The sequence below is a fragment of the Anser cygnoides genome, chromosome 2 (assembly GCF_040182565.1).
Source record: "Anser cygnoides isolate HZ-2024a breed goose chromosome 2, Taihu_goose_T2T_genome, whole genome shotgun sequence".
NCBI classification, from domain to species: domain Eukaryota; kingdom Metazoa; phylum Chordata; class Aves; order Anseriformes; family Anatidae; genus Anser; species Anser cygnoides.
Window position 1 is genome coordinate 137528283 of NC_089874.1, and position 20320 is coordinate 137548602.

The following is a 20320-nucleotide window of genomic DNA, read 5'->3' on the forward strand; positions in this document are numbered from 1 at the left end:
GACCGTGAAGGAGCAGCGGAGATGAAGCGTCAGGGACTGACCGCAGCCCCCGTTCCCCATTCCCCTGTGCCACCTGCTCGTGGGGAAGACGTAGAAGAGGGCGAATGGGGGGGAAGTTGTTTTGAAATTGCTTTTACTTCTCACTGTTCTAGTATGCTATCAATACATAGTAAATTACATTAATCTTCCTATGCTCTTTTGCCTGTGACAATAATTGGTGAGTCATCTCCCTGCCCTTATCTCAACCAACGAGCTTTTTTTCATTATATTTCCTATCCTTGTCCTTTTGAGGAGGTGGAGTGAAAGCAGTGTGGTGGAGCTCAGCTACCTGCTGGTATTAAACCAGCACACTTGCAAACAATACACAAACAGAATATACTTGCAAGCTTATTTTAATTAACAATTCCTGCTAAATATATTTATATATAATTAAAAAAAAAAACTAGTTTATTACCTAAATTCCATAGTTTTAGGAAAAAATCAAGGGTCTATCAAAGTCAACTCGAAAGTTTTCTGCACTCTTGCAGTTAATATCCAACATAGTCTGATTTAGCTTCCATTTGCCACTGAAGTTTAAAAATTGCCTTCACCACCCAAAGTATGTTACTGCAGGTCTGAATGCAGGTTTTGAAGATGACTACATTTGCACAAAATAACAATTATTGATGCTTGTTAACTGAAAGGTGCTGTAAAGAAATAAACTAGTGCTTTCACTTTTAAATACTATTCTAATTGAACAAAAATATGTTCTGGTATGCACTTTACTGACACAAGTGATGAAAACCTGTCTTGTTCCTCAATGGTACCCATTGCTTCCTCTTTGAAAAGTCAAGAACACTGGGCAATTATTTACAACGAGCTTCAAGAAACACAATGCTTAGACAGTTCCCCTGTTCTGACCTGTGGTAAGAAGAGTTCTCATTTTAGGTAAACTCTTAGCAACAAGATACTGTGTACCTTGAAAGACTGTGTGCATCCACAGAATAGTAAGGCATGTCCTCTGTCAAGAGGGAGATTTCAAGTGAAGAGTGAAAGCAACTGAAGTTCTGACAAAAAAAAAAAAGAAAGAAAGCTACATATCCTAACACATATGAGATATAACGCAGTATTTGTTGTTCCATTATTACTGGTAAGAAAGGAAGTCAAGAGCAAGCAAGAAGCCTCAGTCAAGTACTGGTTTAAAGTTTATGGTCAGACAAACCATATAGCCGCATAACACAAATGCAGAAAAAAAAATTCTGTCGCACCAAATTGTAAAATAATTTATTTTCACTGCAACTGTATTACCATCTCAGGTACTACAAAGTAGTTTGCCTTTTAGAGCATTCTGGGAATTACAGATAGGAACAGGCATTTCCACAGATTTTGTAAGGTCCCCTTTTCATCTCTAGGCACCTTTAAGAATCTTGAATTTCTACATTGTATGCAGCTCCTTCACTGACAAGATTTCTCATCTTCCAAACTACCTGTCACTTCTTGCATACGTCAACAAGAGGGTTGCTGTTTTCCTGCAAGACAAACAAACCCTCAAGTTACTTCAGCAATAAGAGATCATTTCAGCCAAGTTTCCATGAGTCGACTTTCATAAGCCTTTTCTACCCCATGTACATTTAACAACTTGGTATTTTTCAGATTAATTCATAGAATGGCTTAGATTGGAAAGGATCTTAAAGATCACCTAATTCCAACTTCCCTGCCACGGGCAGGAACACCTCCCACTAGATCAGGTTGCCCAGGGCCCCATCCAGCCTGGCCACAAACAATTCCAGGGGTGGGGCATTCAAACTGTTCTACTTCCATTAGCAGTGGAGACTTGATCTGAAATCTTCCTGGCATAATTTGTCAACACAGTAATGTCAATACAGCTCAGATGCTGAGCTATGTACATGTAGGGCTGATCCTATTTCTCAAAAAAAGACAGTGCCTTTAGGGACAAACGCAACCCACAGGTAACAAACTGTAACAACACATCTCCCTTGTAAAAGTCACTCTAGGAAGCTTCCTCCATCTGTAATTATGGCCTTCACTTATAAATGGGCATATACTTCAGTCACGACCTCAGAGCCAAAAGTTTTAAGATGGGTAAAAGCCATTTAACTATTCAATTCAGCAGGAAACTCTTGATAGCCACGGGCTCCTGAAATACAAGCTACTGACATGCTGCAGTATTGCATGTTTTTCATCAGGTACTCGGAGGGCTCCTTCTGCCCCTTTTAAACATTTTTTTAATTTATACATGCATCTCATCGATCCCTCTGGTTTCTATGTAGAAAAATGGGTGCTGTGGGATTAATCAACACTAGGGAATTTTCGCATGTAATGACAGGGTCTGCTGCATGAAGGAAACTCAAGTGAAGAGGGCCAAAGACGGATAATGAAATAATTGAACACCATTTACTGTTCAGCTTAAGTAAATTGTCTTGCAGTGCACTCCTTTACAGGATGTCCTTAAAATCAGTCTGTATCTCTCCTATCCTTCTAGAAATCACAAATGTTATGAGTAAGATTTTATTTTTTTTAAACTAATGGGAACTTAAAAATACAAATATTTAGACTTAGACATTCTGTAAGATCTAAAGTGAGAGACAGCTTTCACACAGCTTTCTTTTGCATGAGAAGGAGCCTGAAATCACTGACTAAATTCCTTCACTTTACTGGCTAAAATAGTTTTGAATTTATCTTTACTTCTTCAATTCCAGGTACTTTCTCAGATTACGTGGTCGAGAAGTATGAAATGCTTTTCTCCCATTCATACATTTTAAGAAGCCATAAGAAAAATCTTTAACAGGCTCAATCTGTTTATGGGATATTGGGCTCTGAGTATTCTTATTTGAGATAAATCCCCTCTTGGATAGAAAAATTGCTTATTCAGTGTCACTGTTTTAAGGGGGTCTTCACACCAATGATTCCCACACTCTGATCAGACCAAAGTCTCTTCTATTTCCATGCTGAAAAATCAATTTTGTATTTCATGAAAGTCTTATCACTGTTTATCAATAGAAGCAGTCGACACAGAAGAGGAAATAATGCAGTTCTTTGCCTGTCCCATAAAATGTTTGCTTATTTTTTTCTTCTAATTTTGAAACGTGTTTTATTACTCCTCATTTTTAAAGTTCAGCGTGCACCTTTTCACACTAACCTCTGAAACCTTCAAGTAGGATCTATTAGCTGACAGACGTACTGGTTTTGGCTGGGAGAGAGTCAACTTTCTTCATAGTAGCTGGTACAGTGCTGGTTTGGATTTGTGACCAAACACATTTAACGCACGTGGTTGTTAAAGCTATTGCTGAGCAATGCTTACACACTGTCATGGCCCTCTGTTTTTCACCCTGCCACCCCACAAGTATGCTGAGGGCGCACAAGAAGTTGGCAGAGGGCTCATCCAGCACAAGAGCCCCAACCTGGCCAAAGGGATATTCCCTACCATATGATGTCACGTTCAGCAAGGCTGGTAGGAGAGGGGCACAGGTACATGGACGGACACATTCAGAGCGATGGCGTCTGTCTTCCTAAATAACCATTATGCATGAAGAAGCCCTTTCCTGGAAATAGCTAAACATCTGCCTGCTGATGGGAAGTAGTGAATAAATTCTTTGTTTTGTTTGTGCTCGCAGCTTTGGCTTTACATAGCAAACTGCCTTTATCTCAACCCATGAATTTTCTCACTTTTTCCCTTCCAATTCTTTTGCCCTTCCCATTTCACTGGGAAGCAGTGAGCAAGCAGCTGTGCGATGTTTTACTGCCAACTGGTGTTTAACTCACAACAGGCAGAGTAAAGGTATTCCTCAAATAAGTTCAGCTTCTGTTCTGTTCAGGTTCTTATACCTGGATTCCCATACAGAACAACTTCACATCCCCAAGTACTTCAAAATTTTTAATAGAAAGTGACTAGTTGGGTAGGGCACATGCATCAAAAAATTATTTCAGTATATGGCAACAGGAATTCTAACAAGATTTATTTAATGCCTAGACCACTTCCTTAAATGAAATTGAAGGGGGAAAAAGAAAATTCTGACCCAGACTAGTGACACTGTATACAATGTACATAGGAAAACTGTACAACAAACACCCACAAAAAATAAAATACTTTACAAGGAGAACAATTACCGGTATGTGCTATGTCAGGCAAAAGGAGGGAAAAAAAAGACAAAATGTAGCTGCAATAGCAACTGCCTTGACACCTAAAGTCTTAACATTGTACATGGAGACCACCAGAAACCAGGATCTGAAGACGACTTGGCTGTTTCAGAATAAAAGAAAAGGACCAACTAAAGAAAGACAGTATCAATATTTCTACATATCAATATTTCTAATAACTACAAGTTGAAAAGAGTTTTCTATTAAAATAGCACATCAAAATTATAAAAACAGGATAATGAAAAAACGTTTATACAGAATGTCATAAATGCTTATTACCATGTCACTTTGGCTTCCTGTTCATCTACCCATAGCTTGTGCTGAAGACACCAAGAATGATACCTAAGTGATACACTTCATGCTGTTACGTAACAAAATCCAGGCTAATAATGGTTTATAATTTACATCCCCATTTGCAGCAGAGTAGAATCAGAGAACGCAGTTATTTTTATCTGTATGATAAACTGGCATATGCAGGTGGGGCTTACACGCATACAACACAACGCAGAGTAAAAAGTTTAAAAGCAGACCTTGCAAACAGTAAGATAAGACTTAATAAGATAAGAAATGGCTAGTGAAAACCTCCACGACTGTTTTTTCATAACTTCATTTAACTGGAAAAACACACTTACTGGTTTTTCAAGTACAATTGGATGATCTGGCAGAAACTCTGGCTTCTTCTGAGAGAGTGAAACACTTGACAGCTCCAGAAGGAAATCTCTGCTGTATTTGATCCTTTCTGTGAATACATAATTAAGTTCAATGTTGATGTTTAATGCATTCAAGTTTGGAATTCAGATAACTGATCTGGCTTTTTATTAAAAGGGTGGAAATGCTGTATGCATGTAAAAATCAGTACTAAAAGCAGTATTAATTTAAGTCTGACACTGGACATCTGTAGTAAATTACAGAGCATCTCACTCTTAATTCTATTAAATTGCCTTAGTTAATCAGGAGGACTACTCCAAGCTAATAAAGGTTTGTTGCTTTAATACAAATGAACAAAAAAAAGTGAACCCAATTTTATGCTACAGACAGACTCCCTATAGCTTGTTATAATTAACCACAAGTTGGCCTTTAAGCCCTAGAAGACAATCTCCATAAGTCTCTTTGTAACTTACACCAAAGTGGCCAATGTTTCTGTGAGACACGTAAAAAAAAACGAGTCACTCTCTTCTTGGAGCTTTTACATGGTTGTCTTTCAACAACTAAAAAAAAAATATGAAATCTGCCATACATAAACTGGCAAACAAATTTGTACCAGTGAAATAGTTCTGAGAGTTTTACAGACTCAACAACAGTTAAGGGCTTTGCTTAGAATGAGCATGTTAGAACTCGAGTCTGTAGCACTATCTCTAGCACAGCCTCAGGTATATCTACCCATGGTCCATTTTTTAAGCAGATACTCTTTAAAAAGAGCAGAAAAAGAAAGAAATGAGGCAAGAAATGGACAAACTTCACTTCTTGTCCTAGGTGACAACTATAGGTACAGCTAAGATGTAAAACTCTGTAAAAATTGAGTTCCAGTGGAAATTACACACTGTGATGCAGGAGAGGGGAAAAAAAAAAAAGAAAAAAGAAATGAGGAGACATTTATAGGCAGTAGCTGAACAAGACGACCTCTAAAGTTGTGTTACGCTGAAAGAATGGATGACAATTAACAAAAGATTGAAAAAGTGATGGCTTATAAAGACCAGGATCTGATGAGAAACAAATTAAGATTTTGTAAAACAAAATAGTCTCTACACACAAGCAAAATCAACAGGAAAGGATCAGAAAGCCTGCACCAACAGACAGAAGTTGCAAAGTCCAGCACAGAACTGTACGGTCTCGGGTACCACAATATAAGAATATAAAGCTATTAAAGAGCATCCAAAGGAGGGCTACAAAGATGGTGAAAGTTCTGGAGGCGAAGATTTAAGAAGAGCAGCTGAGGTCCCTTGGTTTGCTCAGCCCAGAGCAGAGCAGGCTGAGGGGAGGCCTCACGGCGGCCTGCAGCTCCCTCACGAGGGGAGCGGAGGGGCAGGCGCTGAGCTCTGCTCTCTGGGGACAGTGACAGGAGTTGGGCTCGATGATCCTGGTGGGTCACTTCCAACCTGGGATAATTTATGATTTTATGATTCCATGATTCAAGTTAGATCTAAAGAGCAGGTAATGTTATTTACCAGGATCAAAAGAAATAACTTTACCTTCAAGTCAGGAACACACATCAGTGGAGAATTACAGTTCAAGAACCTGGTTGACAATAAACTCAGACTGAGGAAATACAAGAAAGACTCAGTAAAATTTAACGTAATTCTTTAAATTCTTAAGAGCAACAGAACAAACTAAGTCTCCGGGTTGAAGGATTGTAGATTACAGGTGACGAATTTAGATGCCTGTTTATGTGCATACATTCACAGAAAAAATTATCTCAGTGAATTGATGACCTAATATGGATCACTATCTCAGTTCCTGTGGTATGTTTAAGAATGAAGAATTAAGCAGCAAATGGTGCAGAGGACAGCTGTGAGAATAATTTTGGAATCTAAGAATATTACTTAATGTAAAAAAAAAGTAAATGTTTGGCTTTATCCTACCAAACCGTGACCAAGAAAAAAAAATATATGTTTTATGACTACTGAATGACAAGCAGTACAGAAAGAAAAGAGTCACTCTGAAAGCAAGAGGAACAAACCTTAAGGACAGTGTTGACAAAAGAACAAACTCGAAGGGACTAAATCATGGAAGAAAGTGATTTCTAGCCATCAGAATATTAGTACTTCAGAAGCACTGCAGTAAGAGCAGGAAGAAGCCAAACTCTTAAATTCTTAAATTACCTGCATGCAATAATCTTAAAGATTGTATGCCATGACTGCTGCAACAGCAGAGGACTGACCCCCTGCAAGGTCAGAGGATGCAGATCAGGCCTGTACTTCCACACACACAAGCAACTTATACAAAACCAGGACTTGCATGAAAAAATGTTTACACTCAATTTTTACAAGACAGGAACTCACAAAACATTGCCCAGACACATCTTTATACACAAGCAAGTCTACCAGTGGAGGGTTCCCACCTCAGTTATGGCCAAGTTTTACACTTACTCTGGAATGTCACATGAAAAACAGTCAAGTTTCATAACATTCACATATTGTGGTATAGAAGGAAGACAAACTCTCAAATCCGAAAAAAATAATATGCAGCAAAGTTCCTTTATCTTCCACCCAGAAAATACAAATCTGACAATGATCTGCTTGCAATATTTTACCTTTTTTTGTCTCTAACTCATGCTGGTTTGGTTGACGAGGCATCGTATTTTGAGTTAAGATCTTCATTTCAGTCATTTCAGATAACTAAAACAGGAAAGAAAAAGTTATGTAAACTTTTTTTTTTTTTTGAATATATTTCACGAACAAGTTACGAAGCTTGTTGTTCAAGATATTAAAATGAGGATATATGTTTCTGGGTTTCTTAGTTAAAAGAAGTTATAGCAGAGTTTTAGCATTCTAATATTTTTTTTCTTTTACAAGCTGCCAAGATCTTAGACCTTTTACACTTTCTGTGAACATTAAAAAAAAAAAAAAAAAAGAAAAAAAAGGAGGATTCAGGTGTTGTTGTTTTGTTTGTTTTGTTTTACTTTTCATAATTTCATAACTATCCTCTTTATGGAAACAGACTTGCACAAATTAAACCATGGTCAGAACTGTAGTTATTAATAACAGCCAATGGATGAAAGATGACGGTCTTGTCCATACACAGAAAAGAACTGTAAATAGGAATAGTGTTAATGTAAAATGCCTGAGAGGTTTCACGTGAACCCGTAGGACATTTGTTACTATTGGTTACACACAAATAAGGACACACACATTCTTTCACATTCTCTCCAACACCTACATTTGTCAAAAGCAAATCTCATTTTCTGGACAGAGATAACAGTCAACATTTGTGCCTTAACTGCACTACCTAGCTTTCACGGTGTGCTGACTGCAGTGCAGTCAGAGACTAGGAATTGTGAAATGGCAAAATATTTCTAGCATATCAGCTTATCACCACTCTACTCATACTCCCATTTCTGTGGTTGACAGTTATCTTTTCCTGATTTGTCTAAAATTTCTGGGGGAAAAAAAAAACACATCTGAAACATCTAGGAATTTCAGATGAATAAGTTAATAGAGAGACATACTGCTAATTCTAACTGATTTGTAATATTCAACCAGTCTTGGCAAGTCTTAGATATTAAGAAGCTCCTTCCCAAGTACAATAAAGGAAAGAGTATTAATACATTCTCAAGGAATGTGTTAATACAAGAAAAAAGCATGCATAATTAACAACAATGCGTGAGACGTCACCACAACAAATTTGTATTTCTTCCTGCACCACGCTCCCCTCACATCACTCTGCCAACTGCTTTATAATATCGAGATTTATAGTATTTTTGGTTTTCAACCCAAAACTTAAATATTTGAGTATCACTCACAAGAACACTCCCAAACATGTTCTCATCTGAAATACATCTCTGAAGAATGGAATTCATCTATAAAGAATACCCCTTGAGCAGTGCATGTCTTTCTGAAGCTCAGCATCATTTTAAAACGGTATTTAAGGAGTAGCAAGTTAGAACTGATACTGACTGTTGGAGGCTTTTCAAGCCTTTTTTTCCTCTACCTCCAGTAGATATGAGGTAGTGGACTCAACACTCTCCAGATCTTTTCTTTAAAAATTATTTGCATACCATAAAGGAATAAAAAGAATTCTTTGCTTTATTCACTGTACAAGATCCAGAAGAAGTCCCATCCAGATGCTCAGACACTGCCACCCACTGAACATCAGTTTGTCTGATAAAACTGTACGAAAGCAAAAGGCAGTTTCACAGCTAGTATCTGTTGCAAGCAGCACCCGTAGAGAAGGCCCAAACTTCTATACTACATGCACTGTGACACATGAATACCTGGACATTTACCACAGGCTACATGTCTCAACTAAATTTTTTTGTTGTTAAATTTAAATCAGTTCATTCACAGTTACCTGTTCTGACTACTCATAAATTGAGTACAGAACAGCGTGGAAACTACCAGTTTTATTCTGTTAATCCTCGTAAAGCAGAAAAATTGCTAACGTCTTACTAATAAAATGTCTTCTGTACTAGAAAACTGACTGGAAATTGCCTAGAATCAAGGCTAATACCTTCTACACAAGCACTGTCACTGTGCTCATTATCAGCAGTAGATCTTCTCTATTTTTCTAGCTCATTATCAGCAGTAGATCTTCTCTATTTTTCTAGGCTATAATAAGTTCCTTGGATGGCATAATTCACTATTCTTTAGATTACTCAGAGTTAATGTTAACATTTCTGATGTGCCATAATGATGTGGTTTTTTTGTTTGTTTGTTTTCCTGGCAGGTATCTAAACAGCTTTAAGCATTCACATAAAATACCCCTGAGTAAAGCAGCTTGGGGAATTCTGTCGCCATATTCTTCCTAGTTCCTTCACTGCTTCAGGTACCTCATTTGTCAGAGCTGGCTTATTTTATTTCTACAGTTTATTTTTCTAAAATCTATCAATGTTAGCGGCAAATACAATCTGCTTTGTTTTTTACTTCATGTTTCACCAAGCCTTCCAAAGCTAACCTAATTTTCCTGTATGCTACTCTACGCCAACTTGAATATTTATTCTTTGATATTTAGCAGGTCAGTACTACTTAAGACCATTTAGTAATATGAAGTGTTACATCAACGTATTCCTGCTTTGTACCTTGCGGTGTGCTCCTTTATCTTGTGCAAAAGGAAATGCACTGGGGGAAGGGTGAAAAGGGATAAAGAAAATTAAAGATTTATGACTGCACAGTCAGAGCACTACTACTATCCTGCCAAAGAGGCAGTAAGATTTAAACCAGCTTTAATACAATTATAATTTTGAAGAACAGGTTCTTGAAGTGAAATATGTATTTTGCTCTAGGAATGGGAATCACATCTCACCATACCAGCAGCCAAAGAGCAAATGCATAACAACATACAGCTTTCTCAGATGATCACTGATGTTTTTTAAAACACAGGAGAATGTTTGGCAAGACACCAATTTGCATGCAATCATGCTTTAATGGGTCATCAGATTCAGGTCTTGGTATCTTCAGAACTGGCTACTACACAGTCCTTTCTAAGAAAAATACTCTGTGAGGCTGCTATGCCAGCCTCTAGGCTAGTGCTGCCTGTCAACTAAAAGCAACAAGTTCACAGAGTACTTACTAATCAGCTAGTATTTGGAAGTACCTACAAAACAGCTGACAGTGAGCATTATTTAAAAGCCTTCTCAGTATCTTATGCTGGAGAAAAGGCTAAAATTAAAGAACAAAAAAAACTCTACCATCATCAAAGAAATGCAATATGTAGCTACATGTAGCCAAATACTAATGAAACTGAAATTCAGTACTACTGCACTGCAGCCCCCAGGACTATTCTAAATGTTTGTTCTCCTACATCCACACTGCTCAAGAGACAAGTATAACTGTTCATTTCCCTCCCTGTGATCAAAGATAAATATGTAGCAGTAGTAATTGTAGAGTTCATAGGATAGGCTGCCAACACCTTAACACACACCCCAGAAAAAAGGAAAGAAAAGAGAAAGTCAAAGGCAGATTCCAGAAGCTTCATACAATACATAAAAGGACAATAGGATTATTAAACTCACACTAAAACAAAAGATGAAGGAACAGATACTTGGCGTTACCAAAAAAAAAATAAATTCAAAACTTCCAGTATGTTCTGAGGGACATTCAAAGCAGAATCAACAGAAAATCAAATTCAGACTACAGAACTTTAAGCACTGCAGGTGGAATACTATGAACTTCAGCTTGCAGAAAACAGCTACAACAAATTTCATGTTTGAAAGACATTTTGTAAGATGCCTAAAACCAAGTATTTGGCGGCAGTAAAGCACTAGAGCTCTTCTGTTTTTTGAACGCTAAACCCATTTACAGCCCAGTCCGGCACAGCCAACGAAACTGAACTTAGAACACACACACAATTTAAATACCTAGTTTTCTGAGTTTGCTGCCTCAAATTGATTTCTGCCTGTGCTAACTCATATGTACATATATTTCTAGTACTATTTTTTACACAGAGTGAAGAAAGACTGAATCTGTGTACTTTAAAAGAGCTCTCTCTTAAATTCAGTGAAGATGAAACAAAAGCCACACAGACTTTCAAAAGACTCTTACATAAGTAATTTGTAAGATGTATTTTTTAGGTACTACACAAATATCGAGGCACTCCTCAAAGCCTCAGTTCTTTGTAAACACTTCTAATGATTTTAGTTTATAACATACAGATTCAAGGACATTGCTAGTTGGGGAAATACCCCGTCCTTTTCATTTGCTGACATAAAGGATCAGCTGACCTCCAATTTATGGTACTCCAGAACAGACTCTTTCATCAACTTCATCATTTAGTATTTACTCAGTACTCACCCAGTCAACCTTACTCTGCAAACATACTTGACTGTTGCTAGGTAACTCAGTCTGAAACTCGAAAGTAATTGTTGATGCTGGTGAAGATAAAAGAAAACATTAAGATAAAAATACTCTAACTAGACTCTACATTATTTTTGTGATACCTGCCAGCAGAACGTTACTGAAACCCAACTGCAAAGCGATTATACAGGCATCTATTCACAAGTTAAAAGCTCTGTGAACATCGTAATAGAACTTTCCATTTCTTCCATGAACTTGAACACAAAGTAAGTTTATGATGTCACAGCTTCTGTCCACATCAGCAATGCTGGCATTGTTTCTCTAGCTACCAAAGATTTCTAACTTAGTAATAGCTGTAATGAATAATATCAAAGAGGCATAAACAGAGAATTAAAAAAAATATATATAATACATACATCTTATATAAATACCACGTGGTCTTTATCAGAAAAAAAAAACTTGTATGAAGGCTAGATAACAATGGTATGGTGCAGTACTTTGTATTTGCAATAGAATTAAACAATCCATTTGTTAACTTACGTGTATTTATTGTTTTCAACAGTAGGAGTCAACTAACCCAAGAAATCTAAATCTAATAGGTAAGACTGACTGAGCTTCCTGAAGTATCCTAGAAATTCAGATGCCAAACTATAAGAGTAACACCAAGAAGAGTTCTGCATAAACCTGATGTAGTTTAAAATCAGATTTTATCACAGAGGTGATGTAGTGAGACCAACACAGAGCACAACAGTTATGCATCACTGTAGTGTGAACAAAGCAATAAAAATAATTAAATAAATAAATAAAAAAGACAAGAAACCTTACACACCCTTCTTATTTCCTTAAATAAGAGTTTTGGCTTTGTGAGTTACTCACCTTGTTTTGAAGGCAAATGACGCACAGGTCGTGCTGGCTGAAGGGATTTACCAACAAACCTTTTAGCTCCCTTTAGCATTTTGAAGCGTCACACTTTAAAAAAGCAGCAGAAATCAACACAAAGTATTCAGCTTCACATATGGATGTTAAGTTAGAAGAATAGTCTATCATTTGTTAGTCACATGTGACAAGAGCATATACTATTTATTAAACAATCAGTCAGGAAAGAAAAGCAAGTCCTAACAGAATCTTTCTTAGATGACAAAGTAAGTTGGATAAAATTTGCAAAGACATAATCAGACATTTCCCTTATTTTTCCCTCCGACTGAGCTGCCCTAGCTGCTTCTCAATAAGATTTTTTGTAGGTATGGCAGAAGGAGATGGGGATACATGATGGAAACAAAGGCATTTTCTAACAGTTACCTTAATCAAAACGGGGGTAAATTAATTAGCACTGGTCTTCCCCTTACAGTCTGCTGGCTGTATGTTCTTTATATGTACATACATGTACTTCCATAATTGTTTTTTATTGTCTGGTTTAGTTAAATTAATACAGATTTGCATCTTCCCACTAAATTTTACTGCTACAGAAACACCAAAAGCCACTGAAGTTCGCCACTGTAAATAAATGGCTACTCATAACTAGTGCTTAGTCCTTCTCCTTGCCACTGAAACAACAACCAGCACAATAGTAACAATACTGAAATTCATTTTTTTTCAAAGACTTTATAACACAAAGGAAGAATTGCAAAAACAACAACAAAAAAGATTCAAAGGAAACTATAAAGTTCAAGAATGGAAACTACAGAGATATTATCCAATTCTGATATGGAACAAGATAAAAGTTAGGTTATTTAAAATATGAATCAGTCAGTGTTCCCTCTCATTTCATATGGTCTCTGCATTATAAAAAAAAACAAATAAATAAATAAACTGTTCATTTAGTACGTTACAATCTTTTGAACACTGAACTTTTACTATTTTCAAGTGAGTTTTCCAACATAAACAATTTGAATCCAGATCTAGCAAACCAACTGTCAGTTACTATCTGAATTAAAATAGTCAAACTGAAACGAGGGGAAAAAAAAAAAAAAAAAACAGATCTGATTCCCTGTTTTCCCTACCTTCTCAACTTAAAAAAGAAGGGCTTGAAAGCTGTAGTCAAAGCAACAAGGAAAATTCCTGCAGGTGAATGAACTGAGACTACTGACCTGGAAGATAAATTTCATTTTCTCCAGATTAGGAACGCTTATTTAAACTACATTTATACTAGAGACTACATTTCCACATAAAGCAATACAGTAATATTTGCTGCATCAGAAGATGAAAAAAATACAAGCTTTCCTCCATATCCTGGTTGTAAATGACATGCATACACTTTTTCAGAACAGCAAAAAACGTGTAAGAGGCTGGGTAGCTTCTCCAATGAAGGAAACCTGTATTTTTTCAGCTTTCTCCTGTAGATAGAAACAAGATGACTTGTAGTGATGACAAAACAACACAATTCTCCTCCTCCCCCTCATCTCTGCTCCCAGATTTCAAAGAGGACTATGTCTAGGAAGCCACATACTCCCAAAGCAGGCAAAGAAGAAAAAAAATGAGAGAAGTAAGTTTGGGAAAGGGTGAAATCCATTACGGTATTGAAATAGTTCCACATCCTCCTTTTTAAGTCCTTTCAGTAGAAGGAGGAGGCTAGATGAGCTCTCAACAAATCATCTAGCCTGATCTGGATTTACAGAATATCACAGTAATTATCCTAGTAATACAATATCTTAATAAAATCAAGAAAGTGGTGAAAAAATAGCTTTAGTAGCTGAGAAACAAACTGCCTCCAGGAGAGGCCATCACTACAGGGGCACCTGCTGCAGCCCCAGGCCTTCCCCTTGCTAAGCCCACATTGCTTCTCAAAAGTTTATTTTTTTTTTCACCTCCTGAGAGGAAGGCCCAGCAGCGAGGAAGCCCTCTGCAGAAGCAGTAAGGTCTGGCAGGATTTCTGTGTGATTATTTTTTGAGCATCTGAGGAAGCTGGGCATTCTCAGCAACGAGCTCACTAGGACTCCACAGGGACAGTATGGGTCAATGGTTCCCTGAAAGAGCACTAATACAACTCTTATAAAAAAGTCCCCCAAGCCCCGAGGTGGGCACACGAGTACAGAACAGAGATCACCCCCCTTGCCCAGAGGGGCTCCCTGTTTCAGCCTGACCCCACAACCCCCCGAGATCCACGCTGTCACCCACCATCGCAGCACCACCTCAGCCTGCCCCAGCCTAGCCCAGCCGCCATCCCCCTCCCCGGCTCCCCTTCGGGCCGCGGACCCCAGGGGGTGCCCAGCCGGGCTGTGGCCGCCCCCCGGAGCGGCTCCCCTCGCCCCTCGCCTCAGGCAGCTCCCCTGGCCCCACGGCGCTCCCTCGGGGCGGCGGCTGTGCCACAGCCGGGGGCGGGGTCGCCGCCGGCCGTTGAACGGTGGCCCGAGGCCGGTCAGGGGGCAAGGCTCCGGCCTCGGGTGGGAGGGAGGGGGGGGTGTGCTCCCCAGCCTGGCTTCTGGCCAGGTTGCCGTGGTGGCCATAAAAAGCAAGGTTTGGGGTCAGTCGGTGTCTGGGTGTGGCTGAACAGAAAGGGTTTCTTCACATGGTGCTGACTTGGTGTGCTGGCAGCTAATGAGGTGTTCAAAAACGCAGTCTGCTGCTCAAGTCACTCATCCTTCCTACAAAATGGAGTTCTCATTCTTCAGATATTACAGGTTAACAGTAGAAATAAGGAGAAAATAAGTGACTCATCCTCCCTAACTACAGCCATCCAGAAAGAAAAGGAAAATCCAGAGGCTGGAGAAAGCAGGCAGGTGTTTTGTGAGCCTGAAATTGCCCGTGCCAACCTGCCCAAAGGTACCAGCTCCTCACACAGGTACTGGGCACTAGGGAACTGCCACCAGCTTCTCAGGCACACAAGTGACGGTGTCCTGCACGGTTTTGAAATGTAAATATATTTTTGTTGCAGTCTGTGATCAACAGCAACAGTGGATAAGGCCTGCTAACTACCAAGGAGGCAGACTAAAATTCACTGATGTTAATTTCCTCCATTCCAGGTAGTCACTTTATTTGTTACTTAAGTACACAATCTTAATTAAAAATCCTTTTTTTATTCTTTATATATATATATATATATACACACATATATAAAATATATGTGTATATATATATAACATAACACTTACTGACTCCAGAGATTCAGAATAGGTGACATTGAGTATACAACTTCATTACATATATAGCAGGTATATAGGTATATATAGGTATTTCAATAAATTAAATAGTCATTCAATTACTAATATCCATTGTTAAGACTTAAAAATCTTAGTTTTTATATATAAAGACTTATTTTGTTTGTTTGTTTGTTTCACCAAGCATCTTAGTTTTTCTTTGCTGCAACCTCTGAATTTTGTTTTTCTGAAATCAGGTGTGCGGAATTGGATACTGGCCCTAAAGTAGCGTCTGATAGATAAAGATGTTGTGTACTTGGAGTCTTGTCTCATAACACACCATCTTCCAGCTCGTTTCCTGGTGCACAGTGCACTGTCTCATTCTTACACTGATGCTAACCCACGTGCTGCCATTTTGATATGACTTGAAGTCATTTCTCCCAAGTGTATTATACTCAGACGTTTCTTCTGACCCATGCCATCTATTCTCCCAAGATTATCATGTAAAACAGTTACTTCCTTACTCATGTCAACCATCTCCCTTAGCTAAATCACCACTAATTACTAATATGTACGTACAAATAAATATTAAATATCTGCTGCTACTCCAGAACAGCTCCTGACAGAAAAATCGATGAGGCAACCAAGACGAAGGCACAGTTTCTCACAGGGCTGTTGTGCTTTTGTAAGAAGTGTGTCAAGCACTGCAAAACAGATTCCCACACAATCAGCACAATTTTTCTTGTGGTTGATGTATCAAAATGATACACGTACAGTGATGTAGTCTCACATATCCTTCCAGTATTTTTGCAGGGTTAAATACGCTAAGGATGAATTAAAAAGTAAAGACCTTACATGTATATTTCACAGGGGCTGTAGGCTGTGCTGCTGCTGTCAATGTATAATAGAAGGAGAACAGGCAGGAGCAGAAAGAGGGAATGAAGTGGAAAGAAGTTGTGTGCGCCAGCTATTTTGAAAGCTTGTTGCTCCTGGTCCTGCTGGGAAGATGGGAATATTAGGGCTGGTAATGGCTGTTTTGAGGCACTGACCATCCCAGCAGGAACAGTTATCACCTCACACGCTGCCACCCGTGACTTGGCAATACCAGCAGTAGCAGTGCGACCAGCTTTCCAGCATTCTGCCACAGGCAGAGAGGGAGCACTGGACCACAGCCATTTTGTAGAGCCCAGCAACCTGCTGTCATACTTTGCCTGTGACTAGAGAGCATCCTGCTCCTGACTGTGGAAACTGAAAGCATAAGCTAATGTTTTCTTTTTCCACTTTGTCCACTCCCTCCCAGTTTTCCTGGTGCTGGTTCCACCCTAGTAGAAATTTCTACTTCCTTTGATGTTATGGTCTTACATTACTTGTTGATTATCCATTGTTCTCTCAAATATCCGATATACACAGTGATTAATTTGAAGAAACAATGCCAGATTTATTCATGAGAAATTAATTATATATAGCAAAATAGATAGAATAAAATAAAAATTGAATAGAATAGAATAAAATAGAATAGGATAAAAAAATAGAATAAAAATAGATAGAATAAAGCTTGTATTGATGTGTGAGCAAAATCCACATATAAAGAAAAAAATATTTAGCTTCTACTTGGTGAACTAATAGAAGAGATTATTTCTTTTTTTAATGTTTGTGCTCGTGAAGGCTGCATCACACAGTCGCACTTACTCCCTCTAGTAGATACAGTTCAAGAAAACATAAAACATTTATGAAAGACAATATCCATATTGCACGTGTAAAAATGAGCAATTGCATATCTAAATGAGCATGTAATTGTATTTTAGTTTCCAAATGGATGGCAGGTAGTAGCAAAGTAATGTCTTTGTGCTAAAATGAAAGGACTCTTGGGCTAGCCTGGAGGCAGACTTGTAGCTGCAAGTTTAAAAAGACATTTTCAGTGTAATTTGTCAATCAGTTGTGCAGCCAAGTGCAATCAGTTTATTTGCATATGTAACTGATTTATTTAGCATTACTTGTTTGGGTGAGATTTTTATTTCTAAAACCACTTTCAAAGTAAATTCAGCACAAAGGAAAAAAACATTATTTCCAGTGTTATATGCTTTATTTGTCAGTCTGTAGAAAAAACACTGCAAGACGTGTGTATATGTATGTGTGTGCATATAGAAGATTGTAGTTGTATTTTTGTGATACAGCTACTTTGTGAAGTGACTTCTTCAGCTGAACTAGTGGCTAGACTTGTGGCGACAGCACAAGGAAAGAATGCAAACGCTTTTTTACTCCCACCTATTCCTGACGTTGACCAATTTACTATAGTGATGATGTTCTCTTCTTTTTCATAGATTTGAGAATTGAGAATATTAATCATGATGATTAATCTTATTGACCAGAGGAACTGTTGAATTAAAAGGAGGAAGCTATTGCTGCAGTTGTACAAAACATGTAACTAAACATGTAACTAAAAAGAGGTTTGAATGTTTATGATACTGTGCACATTAATATATGCAAATATATTTTCTTCACATACAAAACTTTCACTTCTGTCAACTCTCATGCTTCTCTTTCATTACAGTTATGTGTTTTGCTTTAAAGTTAATTTTCTGAGATCATTAATTGTAACAGAGTCTCAACATTTTTCTTCCAAATTTCTAATTTTTGTGGATGTGAAGAATCTTGAAAACATGGATCAAAATAACCACAAAAATACCAATAAATGCCCAAAGGGCAAATAAAAATAATTTTATAAATAATAATACAAAAGATATATAAAAATTAAACATTCATTATTTTAGGGAAAGACTGCCTTGCTTATCTCTCATCACTGAGAGCTGGCAGTACTGAAACACAGAGGTTAATTACAGAATCTAAACTGAATGGTGCCTTCAGAGCTGTATGAACTGAGTATTCTCAATGACTGTAGACACTGAACATCATAATTTCAGCTGACCTTATTTTGTAGGCTCTGAGAATCACCTGCACTTCCAGCTTCACAGAGGGGATCCCAGAAGCTACTGGCAGGAGGATTAAAAGGCAGAATGGCCAATGGAACCAGCAGGATCTGCTATGTCACAGGGGTTTTACATCAGCATCAGGGGCTGCTGCCACACCAGCACTGGTGCTGCACGCTTCTCAGAGTTGCCCCTTTGGTTTTGGGATGCTAACCTTTGCCTCTTTTGAAGGAACTAGCGTGTGGAAGGCACATCTCAGACGCAGAGCTTTATTTTGGTATAATTGCATTGGATAATGTGGAAGAAGATGCTATAGGACTGTTAATCCTTGAGAAGGAAAACTGCTATACTGCTCCTAACAGCTTAACTGCCTTTGTGTATGTAGGAGGATATCCATAGACAAGCAGAAAATATTAAGATACCTATTGTTTGCTTATTTCGTATTTTGTATTAACAAAAGCAGAAGAAAAGGTAGGAAAGATTTGTGGTCCTAAAAATATTCAACTAAGATTGAATGAACGAATGCACGAATGAAAATTCATCCACATTAAAACTATGCATTCATGTTTCTCAGGACTGAGATGATGATAATCTGTTTATGTCACAGATATGGGCAAAAGTAGTTATCAAAATTGTTGACAATTTTACTTTACATGCCAAATAGGAAGTACAATTCCAACATAACTGTTATGCATTCAGATGAGTGTATATATTTATAAGGGTAAGAATAACATTCATGAAAATTAATCCTTTGCCTGGAAATCAAATTTGCTTTGTCATCCTAAAATATATTTTTTGTAAAATGGCTAAATGGAAATTACCAAATATTGGAATGGAAGAATTCTGACCTCTTTTAGCTTTTCCTAAATGCAGGGTAGGACTGTTTTATAATGAAACAGAATAAAGTTTCTTACATATATTGCCATTCAAGTTTTAATTTATTTACAAGAGATTAATATTTCTATAGCTTTTAGTTTAGTATCTGTCCTAAGCCAGTTCCCTCTGCTTTTCTAGGTGGTAGAGTATATCTGACAGTAATGACAAACTACCAGACAGCAGCCAGAGTGTAACTTTAGCACTTACTGATCTTCTGCATTACATAACGTCATCTCTTGTTCTGTGTTTTTCTATGTACATGTGTATTGGAGTTTTAAAAGCACTGTACAGCAGAAGTGCTTTCCAGTCCTTTCTGTCTTTGCACCTGTATTTGTGCTCCAGAATCACTCATGTGTCGTGTAATATCCAGCAGATATGTGCTAATCTTGGAAAAGGACTGTGAGAACTACTGCAGCACCCTGCAGCCTCTTCCCAATTCATGCCTCCAACTCCCTCTGGGAGCAGGGCACGGACAAAGCAGGGGGTGAGCCTGTGTCTTGCCTAAAACTGAAACAGTACTGGGGTGCACTAAGGGAAAATGAATGCTCTGTGGGGCTTGGCGTTCCCTACTAGGGATTACCCAGCTAATAGAAGACAGAAACAGTGCTATTTATGCTGCGACACACTTGTCGTTTACTTATGCTCAATCACCTCAGCTTGCCACTTCAGCATAGCAGTGGACCCATCAAATTTTGGCTGGTAACATAACTTGGGATAGCAGGTTGATCTGGCCAAGTTGCTTTTCTCACCCAGATGCTCTGGGCTTTATCCTGTAGCTTACTGTGCTCTCCTTAAATTCTGACAAAGGCGGGGGAAAGGCAGAGGTCACCAAACAGCAAATACAAACAGGGCACAGGAG

The 20320-nt window shown here is 38.2% G+C and overlaps 1 protein-coding gene and 1 long non-coding RNA gene across 8 annotated transcripts; one reads left to right on the top strand and one right to left on the bottom strand.

Moving 5' to 3' along the window:
• Positions 1 to 1236: 1236 nt before the first annotated feature.
• C2H8orf88 (chromosome 2 C8orf88 homolog) lies at positions 1237 to 15198 on the bottom strand. 6 transcript variants are annotated; one of them, XM_066990583.1, is made up of 8 exons: positions 14838 to 15198; positions 13838 to 13918; positions 13586 to 13672; positions 12462 to 12554; positions 11583 to 11659; positions 7388 to 7472; positions 4770 to 4876; positions 1237 to 1508 (listed from the first exon to the last, which is right to left on the bottom strand). In XM_066990583.1, exons 4-8 carry the CDS (start codon positions 12538 to 12540, stop codon positions 1470 to 1472), a joined length of 387 nt encoding a protein of 128 aa, XP_066846684.1. In that variant the 5' UTR covers positions 12541 to 12554; positions 13586 to 13672; positions 13838 to 13918; positions 14838 to 15198; the 3' UTR covers positions 1237 to 1469. The 6 variants fall into 6 exon arrangements, with proteins under 6 accessions (XP_066846684.1, XP_047931208.2, XP_066846685.1 ...); XM_048075251.2 differs by lacking the exon at positions 13838 to 13918; XM_066990584.1 differs by lacking the exon at positions 13838 to 13918 and having other exon boundaries at positions 13586 to 13671; positions 14851 to 14895.
• Positions 14985 to 19537, top strand: LOC136789776 (uncharacterized). Of its 2 annotated transcripts, XR_010828701.1 has the most exons (5): positions 14985 to 15124; positions 15255 to 15363; positions 15457 to 15544; positions 17980 to 18105; positions 18597 to 19537. It is a non-coding gene; the product is annotated as an uncharacterized lncRNA (long non-coding RNA). The 2 variants fall into 2 exon arrangements; XR_010828700.1 differs by lacking the exon at positions 14985 to 15124 and having other exon boundaries at positions 15207 to 15363.
• Positions 19538 to 20320: the final 783 nt, after the last annotated feature.